Here is a 9,374-nt window from a genome sequence, read left to right as displayed (position 1 = left end):
AACTACTCCCCTTGATTTGCTATCTGTTAAGTGCTTTTTAATTTATTACTTTATAATAAGTAGTTGCTTAATGTTGCTTCTTTGTTTAAAACCTAAAAAAAAATGACATTTTACTGTGAGAACTGTGTGTCTGTTGACCCTTACATAAATCATAGCAGTTTTCTCCATTCTAGTTTTATCTCATGCTGTAGCAGAGATAACTTCATTTGAGATCTTAGGAACCAAAGAATAGCTATGCATTTTACTGATACATGGTTTTTCTGAAAAAAACCATGATTGTACAATGCGAGATAGCACTTACTCATTTCAGCATGCAAAATATGTGTCAAATGCAATATTAAAATTATGTAAGTAATAGTTGTTTTTGGGTTTTTTTCTCTGCAGGTGATAGAAGTAGCCAAAGCCATTCTGGATAGTGGTGAAGAAATTCCTGTAACACTAACTGGAAAGCTGTTGAAATTTCAACTGCTTTGTCTCAAACAGAAGGATCTTCAGAGAAGAGAAGCTGAAAAGAAGGTGCTATAGTATGCCTTAGGGAGGATGCTTAATTAACTTTATGAAGACACTTCCATTCTAGTACTGTTTGCATAAATTCAGCTTTCTCCTCGTGTTTAATGTCCTGGTTTCAGCTGGGATGAGTTAATTTTCTTCCTCGTAGTTGGTGTAGTGCTATGTTTTGGATTTAGTATGAGAATAATGTTGATAACACACTGATGGTTTTAGTTGTTGCTAAGTCGTGTTTACACTCGTTAAGGACTTTTCAGCTTCCCATGCTCTGCCAGGTGCACAAGAAGCTGGGAGGGAGCATAGCCAGGACAGCTAACCCAACTGACCAACGGGGTATTCCATACCATCATGCTCAGTATATAAAGCTGGGGGAAGAAGAAGGAAGGGGGGGATGTTCGGGGTGATGGCGTTTGTCTTCCCAAGTAACTGTTACGCATAATGAAGCCCTGCTTTCCTGGAGATGGCTGAACATCTGCCTGCCGATGGGAAGTAGTGAATGAATTCCTTGTTTTGCTTTGCTTGCATGGGCGGCTTTTGCTTTACCTATTAAACTGTCTTTATCTCAACCCACGAGTTTTCTCACTTTTACTCTTCCAATTCTCTCTCCCATCCCACCGGAGGGGAGTGAGCGAGCGGCTGTGTGGTGCTTAGTTGCCAGCTGGGGTTAAACCATGACACTTAACTTCCTAGATCTGTAGTTGAAGAGAAGTGCGAATAGAAATTTATCTTTTTAAGTTAATTAGATTTTGGAGAAGCAGCTCTCAATTACTCAAATGCAGGTGGGACAGGGAAAAAGAAGAAAAGAAAAAATATTGTGCAAGAACTCTTTGCTAGAGTAATAAATAGTAGTGCCTTAGCTGAGTCTTAGAACCAATAGAAAATAGAGCTAGAAACTGGCTTCAGCTGAATATATCTCTGCTGAAGTGTGAAGGTAGAAGAGGTTATTACTTGAGAGGTATCAAGGATAGATGCAGAGCAGCACTATGAAGAAGCTACTATCATGAATCGCCTCTCTGGAGGAAATTTGGAGAAGTTATCTATTCCATACTCTGGCACTAAGGCAGGGTAAAATATACATAAACTATTCCTGGCAGATGTTTTTTGAACCTGTTCTTAAAACCTTCCACTGCTGTGCTTTTACTTTTCTACGGCAATCAGTATTACTGCTCAACTATCTCTGCAACATCGCCATTTGGAAAATGTTTCTAACCTTATCAACCCAGCTCCGATTTAAACCCATTACTGCTTCACTTCTCACTGTGTATGGGGACAACAGTTCTTGCCTTCCATTCTGCAAAAATCTATTACATATTTAACTAAACAAACCCAAATATATGTCACGGTTTCTAGTTTTTTCTTATGCTTGTTCCTCTCCTCTGAACTCCCTCCAAATAGTTCATATCTTGAAGTCTGCTTCTCAGAACTGGGTACCACATTTTCCAGTGTTCCCAACACTCGCTTCCACATATTCTCCAAGATCATCACTACTAGGTCCAAGATTGCCTCAGTCAGATTGCTTACGTGTTCTAGGAAGAATTTCACCAAGCTTGCACAGAATCACAATCAGATCAGACCTCTAATTGCTTTCTAGCATCTGTAATTAAAAAAAAAAAAGTTGTCAGTGGTACATTTCAGCAACTTACTGAACAGTTGGTCTTTGCTATAGTCCTTTTCCAGCAAACATGCATGCAGCTGAAGACCATTACCAGAAAGTCATATAATTGCTGCAATAGTTTACCCTGTTAATTGATCAAAAACTATAATGTAAAATGTGATGACATGGAGACCTAAGCAGTCTGTGCATGTAAAAGAGGCAAGAAGAAAATGGTTTCATGGATTTTGTGTAGTTGAAAAGTCTGTAAATTTCTTTATCAATAATTCTATTTGTGGGAATAATCTGTGGATGAAGTATAGCACACAAGCACAAGAACATTAAATGCTAGGTGATAAATTAAAGTTGTGTCCTGTTCCCGAAGAAGTCAATTGCAAAATTGATCAGCAAATGATAATGTAAGCCACAGAAATATATAAAGAATCTGAGAAAAAAAATGTGTTTTCAATCTGAAGAGAAATTGAGAGGCTGAAGCTATAGAGCAGATCTTTTGTAATGAACGGAGAAAAAATGACTTTTCTGTTAGATATCAGTCAGTGCTGATAAGTAAACTGTAAAACAAAAATTTGAAGTTTAAAGATTAGGCACTTCAATATTAAAATGGAGCCTTTAGCTTTGATTTGGCAAGATTACTCTTATAAGTATGATTTTATTTCCCTGGAGAATCTGAGGATAGTCAGTATTGAAGGTTGAAGAATCTCTGGAACTTACAATTTCTTCTCTGTTTTAGCCAAGCAATCTGGACAAAGTTGTCAGCTCCTCTGGATTACATCTATATCAAAGCGTGACAGGCAAACATGACAGCAGCAGTTGAAGGACAAAGACAGAGTCAAGAATTGAGAGGGCTTTTGACTATGAGGATGCTCTGCAGTACAGAACAGGCAGAAACTGGCTTTTAACTTAGAATTCTAATTCTAAATTGTCTGCCATAAATTTTTTAATCCTTTCCAACTAGCTTGTACAGTACAAGATCCATTGCCAACAACTTGGGGGTTGAAACCAGGATTTTACTAGCAGATCAGTTCTCAGAAAGCCAACATAACTGTCCATTGTTTTTTCGAATAGACATCAATTAATAAAATGGATTGGTAGAAGAAAAACAGCAAGTGAATAAACAAAAATAAACCATTATGAAATTTCTGTATTTCGGTAGGAGCAGAAGTTTGTCATAAATTGACAGGTGTATGCATTTAAATTAATATGCAGAAGAGGTGTCTCTGAATTAGAAGACTGTTTGAGATAGTAAGATTCTGTAATATGAAGCTTAAAATAACAAAATTACAGAGTGTAAAGCTAATGGAAGATTAGAAACTCCATAAAAAGCTGCACCTTTGAAAGAGAAATACGACATTGAGGGGGAAAAGGAAAGACTCCTAGAAAGGAGAGGCTTTTACTTCCTGAGGTATTAAGGTCAACTAGTGTTCTTTGTTGGAATCTTGGCAAGTTCAGAAATGTCTCTGCTTATCTGAGACTTAATTACATAAGATGATGCGTATGCAATAGGTAAAGCTGATTGTGAACTTTGTAGCCTGATGATTGTATCATCTGTTTTGATGTGTTCATCAGCTTAGAATCAAAGTAGTACTATCAAAATCTTTGGTTTGAAATGTCCAAAGTGGAATAAATCTGAAAGAAAATAATGAAAGCAACCAAATCCCCCATTTCACAGCAGAAATAGTTGTAAGAATCTCTTGAAAGCATTTCTAAATTTTACAGAAAGGGAATGCATGAAGAAGGGAAAGCAGGAAAAGATTTTCTGCTTTGGTTTTGAATTTGAACTAAACACAACTTCTACAGCTGGAAAGTCTGCTTTTCCGGCTGAATCTAGAGAAAGCAACTGTGTAGAGGCAACTGCCCTATGTAGAGCTTTTCTCATTGCTTTAATAGCCTTTAAAGAGACACCAGCAGGATGGTAACAGTAAGTTAAGTTAATACCATTTTATTGTATTTAATTTAGCTTTACAATCCTTAAATGTCATTCTTGCATAGTTAGCGCATAGTTCTACTGCTGGGTAGAAAGGTGGAGGTTTTCTTGCTCTTACAGCACCTCACTTTACCTTAATATATTTTGGATTATTTTAATTTTAGACTGTCTCTGTGCTTTCTGGATTTATAGTGTGAGGCTTTGGGATACTTACAAAATCTTTTTTCATTCTTTACTCTTAAATTACTGAGCAGAAGTTAATGTAGGTGTTTTTGTTTGAAAATAATGAGAATGGCTGAGTAATATCCTGTGTGAAATGAGCACAAGACTCTTGGTTCTAGTTTATAATAGACAGATACTTACATCAAAGAAAATAGTGCTGGTACCATTTTACACCATATTCAAGAGTGTTAACAGAGATGCTAAAGACTTAACAGAAATTTAATTTTTGTCTTATTTCCCTTCAGTCCAGGGCAGGTTTATGGTTTATGCAAGTGCTGTAGTGGCAGTAACTAAAGCACAGTGATTCTTCACTCGTCTTTCTACCAGTATGCATTTCATTAGTTTTGTAGGTATAATGTCTACCTACCTCTCACGGTTCCTTTTTAAAGTGAAGTCTTAACGCTATAATTTAGTAGGAATATAATAAACTGAATAGTGTGTTTGAGAAGGATAAAGCAGAGTGTTCAAGACAGCTTCACCACATCAACATTATAGAGGCTGAGAAGGAAAAGTATTCAAATAAAAAAATTGAACCACTAAAATTTTACAGCAGTTTGCCCTTTATTCTGCACAAAGGCTACAACGAGAACTTATTTTATTCATCTTATCAGGCAGAAGAAGAACAACAAAAGGAAAAAGATTTTTTAAAGAGAAAGCTAAACCTCCCGGCAAGAAGGAGAACCTCCCTAGAGCCAAGACAGCTGAGAAAGAAAGGAAAGGAAAAAAGACAGAAGTAGGCCCTCTAGCACCAGTCACTGTTAAAAAGGACACCCAACTGAAGCGACGGGGAGAAGTGGAAGAGGAAGACAAATACATTGGTATGTAAAAAATGTAGATATACTCCTGATAAACTTGCTAGCAATCTTGCAGCCTAGCTTCTAACCAAGTACTTTGTTTTGTTCCACGTTGAAAAGTCAAGATTTATTTGGCAATATTAAAGCATTGCCACTTTGCATTTGAAGAGGGCGTTGTGTTCTGCTCAGTATTAGGATAGATTGTACAGTCCAAGAAATAAAATACAGATGAGGTATATGTAGCATGTCGACATGAAAATGTTTTAGCATGTGTAAGACTAAAATAAAGTGGCTAAACAAATCCTACAGAAAACCTTTCTTACAGAAAGATTTTGGAATAACTAAATGCATTTGTGTCAGTATCCAAAGGCGGCTTTCTCCTTGTATTATAAAGTATAACAGAGCTGTCTACCATTGTCTGGGGATGAAGCCAGGTTCTGTACAAAGGGCAATATGATTTCATTTGCTGTAAAAATATATGGATAGAACTGAGACCTGAAGAAATCTACTCCAGAAATGAGCTATACAAAGTAAGGAATAATATGCTAACTAGTGCTGAGAAAATCTTTATTTTTAATACATAACCCATGGTTACGAGTTTCATTGGAACAAAAAATATTGGAGAATGTGCATAGCTCTCCTCATTAGATCACAGTTATATTTAATTTGGACCGTAATATGTTTGAGCTACATCAACATAAACAGGATCTCTCCTGCTGGAGAAGTACTTGCTGATTTTTGTATGCATTATGTGTAACTGCTATTCCCTAGTCGAACTGCTGCAGGCTTTCCTCGCTCTTTCATCAGACCTTTGTCTGCATCTCATTCGAGATCAATGGCACTCTTCAGGCGTCTAAAAAGCATTGGTCCAGGTGTTTAGAGCAAATCTTGAATCTTAGTGAAGCTGACAAAAGTACACAAGAACAGAACAGTAGCTACCTGAGCATATTTCCTCATTTTTTCAGATAAGGCTTGGCTATAACATAATTCTTTTGATAATTTTAAGGTTTTTCAGGGCCTGAAAGAAGTTTTCAAAGAAATATTCATGCCTTTAAGAATGCAAGCTGAAGCGATGTAGAGAACTCATGTCATCTTACTGAAATTTGTACAGAATGTACAGTACAGAGTGGTTTTGGGTGGGTATTAATATGCTTCCACTGGGCCCCATAGGAACAATTTTACCAGCTCCAACGTTTTTGCTCCCTACTGCCTTGAGAGGTGGGCAGAAAACATCAGGTACCTGTATAAGATATCCATGCTTTGCTGCCTTGTTAGTCACAGCTAATGAGAAGACAAAGTAAGGAAAATACAAATTGCCTCCAAAAACTAACAGCCATGAAAAGTATCCTTGTTTAGTATGCTTAGTAGCTTTATATTATGAACTACTAGCACTGCTGTTAAACTATGATTTTATTGACTGGGATTTGTCTCATTAGTCCCAAGGATATTTACAAAATAGCAATAGTTGCACATTGCCTCAAAGGAGAAGTTGTTGAGGTATTTTGCACTTGGTCACCTGTGCTGTATTTAATTTTACAGTCATGACTGTACTGAGCTGAAGCTGTTCTGAACAATTTACCACATTCGTTGTGCATCCAAACAGTTGGGCTTAATAATAAACAAATTGATTCCGACTCATACAAAAAAAATTGTATTCAGTGAATTGATTTCCAGACTGAAGACTATAAGGAACTACCTAACAACGGAAAAGCTAATCTGACCTTGCTACTTCCTTTAGTCGTACTGAGGAAGACAGTGAGGAGGAAGCTATAGCCCTAAGACAGGACAGCACCCTGCAAATCCTTCCCCTAAGCTACAGGAAAAATACAACTATTTTTTTATGGAGAGGTAATTGTTTCTTCAGTCTTCCTGACAGTTCCACCTAGAAGTCCATACCAAGAGAAAATTAACTCAAGTATTGCCAAAACTTCTGGAGGCCATTCTAAATGAACATTAAGTGTGGTGAAAAAACTCATTAGGAATTTCTATCTTTCCTTGACAACATGGCAATTAAGGTTCTCAAGGACCTCAGGCTAACGCTTTGTTTTGTGTCTTGGGACAAAGTGGTGCCAGCTCCATTTCTCAGTGTCAAGAAGATGTAGATCTATGAAACTTTTCTACCGAGAATGTAGTACTCTCAAAACTTTCATGCATATTCCCTATTTTACAAGAGTCTGAGCAGAAGACACAAGGAACCTTCGATGATCCTTAAAGTTGATACAGTGAAAAGTTATTTTCAGCACTCTTGGCCACTCTAATATAGCTTTATCAAGGGGAAAAAAAAAAAAAAAAGAAAAATGCCACAATTTTTACTCAAGAGTAGTCTGAGCTATTGCTTATATATGACCATGTCTTGAACTCAAAGACAATCTGTATCTGTTTCTAGTAGGTAACAGTCATTTTGTCATTCGTCCCTAGTACATTATCACATTTCTGAAATGGAATATTTCTGCTTTTGAGTAATCTTGAGATTACTTGCATTGATGTCTTTCATCATTTAAGTGTGAACTAGTCACTGATTATCAGAACTGACTGATTATTATCAACTTGTCATGATTGTTAGCATAATCATAATTATAACTGTTGAGTGGCAGGCAGTCTTTCTTTTCAGCATGTATGCATTGGAATTTTTGGATCTCTGTAAGTCTCTATGCAGACATCTGTCTTTTTTCTTAGAAATCATTAATGCTCAGTAATTGTATGTGCTTGTGCTTTTTCTTCCTGCAGTAACCAAGGCATCAGAATATGTGGTTCGGTTTCAGTACTAGCAGTGATACAATGGACTAGTTTTCTTCTGGTTTTGATTTTGCTTCATGCAATATATGTACTGGACTGTGGTGGTTGCTTCCTCAGTCAGTCTTTCTCCAAATTCCCAAGTTCTTTTATGTTTACCTAATGTTACAAGAAGAGGAGAGACAACCATGTTGGCAGCCTGCTGCTCCAGGTGGTAGCAGCATTTGCTATATACCTGAGCACAGGCAGATGTCAGTGGCAGGCTACCTTTTTTTCCTGCCCTTTTATCTCTCTTGGATGAATGAGTCCTGTGAGCTGAGGAGTGGCCAAAGGACTTTTAAGTGTGTTGTGTTAGTAGGCATAAGAAAAAATCCTAATGCTAAATAGAATATAAAACTGTATTTTGTTGTTAGAGCAGGATCTGCACTAATTGTATGTGTTACATAGTTGATGAAGACATACAGGAACTTCAGCAGGCAGTTTCTGTTGTCTTAGGATAGATAACTATGCTGGATGAATTAAATCACCTGATACCTGTCTGAATACCTGTATTTCTGCATGGGCCGTAAAGGGAATCTACACAAGTAACTTAGACTAGAGTCAAGCTTCTAGAGGGCTCGTTTTTACTTACATAATGCTTAACCTTTTGCTTTGGTACTGAAACATTGCCATGTGTATTTCTACAGAAGTAATAAGCCCAAACAGAGCAGGCACTCAATGAAACTTCTCATCTGTACTTTAGGATGAATTTGGATATGCCCCTTGCCAACGAAAAGGATTACTATGAGCTGGTATTACCAGCTGATGAGGGTTTTGACAGGGAGTCCATCTAGCAAACATGAACCTGTTGGGCAGGGAGCAGTCAGCAGTGAGTCAGCTCATACCTGCAGCTAATCCTTCAAAACTCTTACAGCTAATATAATCTCTCAGCTAAGACACAGTAACTTAACTCTGTGTGTGCTCCGTGGCCAGCTTTATGCAGGATGAAATAGGATAGCTTAAACTACCATTAGAGCTTGTGAGTATGTCGTGACACTAAACTCCTTCTTAAAGAGAAGCAGTTAGAGAAATGCTGCTACAACTAGCATTCTGGTTATAATCAGCTTCTGCAATTTTTCTCTTGGTGCTTCTCCAAACAAATTTTCTGCTGAGTTCTAGGTGGTTTACTACAGAAGACTTCAGTCTAACGCACATAATATTTTGAAACTTATATGTAATTATCCCAATGAGGTTATAAAAGAACCGTTTCTCTGTTTCTCTGACCTTAATTTGCAGTATCCCTATATAGTCAAGAAGAAAATCAATTTTTTTAGCTGTTGAATGTCCTAATCTGCTCTAATCTGTTTTTGTTGTGTTTTGAACAGATGATGAACCAGATGATGGTGCCCATCATTACTTTATAATTTTGGATTTCCACAACCCTCAGCTGTTGCCTGTGATGTCTGAGCTTGGGATTAACATTTCAAGTGTAATTAGAATTTCTTCTGAGAATTATAAGCCATTGCAGACATACTTGAAAACAACGAAACTTCAGGAACAATCTTTACTTTCACCTGAAGGTAATCCAGTCATAAGAACAAAA

General features: G+C 37.2%; 1 protein-coding gene across 1 annotated transcript in view; it reads left to right on the top strand.

The window, feature by feature from the left end:
- Positions 1–384: 384 nt before the first annotated feature.
- The window catches only part of SPAG17 (sperm associated antigen 17), a gene marked incomplete at both ends in the record, with an annotated part of 77,314 nt that continues 68,324 nt past the window's right edge, over positions 385–9,374 (top strand). Inside the window, 3 exons of the mRNA XM_009585469.1 lie at positions 385–518; positions 4,884–5,083; positions 9,157–9,351. Of these exons, the coding sequence (XP_009583764.1) occupies positions 385–518; positions 4,884–5,083; positions 9,157–9,351 (529 nt within the window). The remainder of the gene's footprint in view (positions 519–4,883; positions 5,084–9,156; positions 9,352–9,374) is intronic.

This window comes from Fulmarus glacialis, unplaced genomic scaffold (assembly GCF_000690835.1).
Source record: "Fulmarus glacialis isolate BGI_N327 unplaced genomic scaffold, ASM69083v1 scaffold8829, whole genome shotgun sequence".
NCBI lineage: Eukaryota > Metazoa > Chordata > Aves > Procellariiformes > Procellariidae > Fulmarus > Fulmarus glacialis.
The sequence above is the reverse complement of the archived record's forward strand: the minus strand, read 5'-3'. Positions and strand labels throughout refer to the sequence as shown.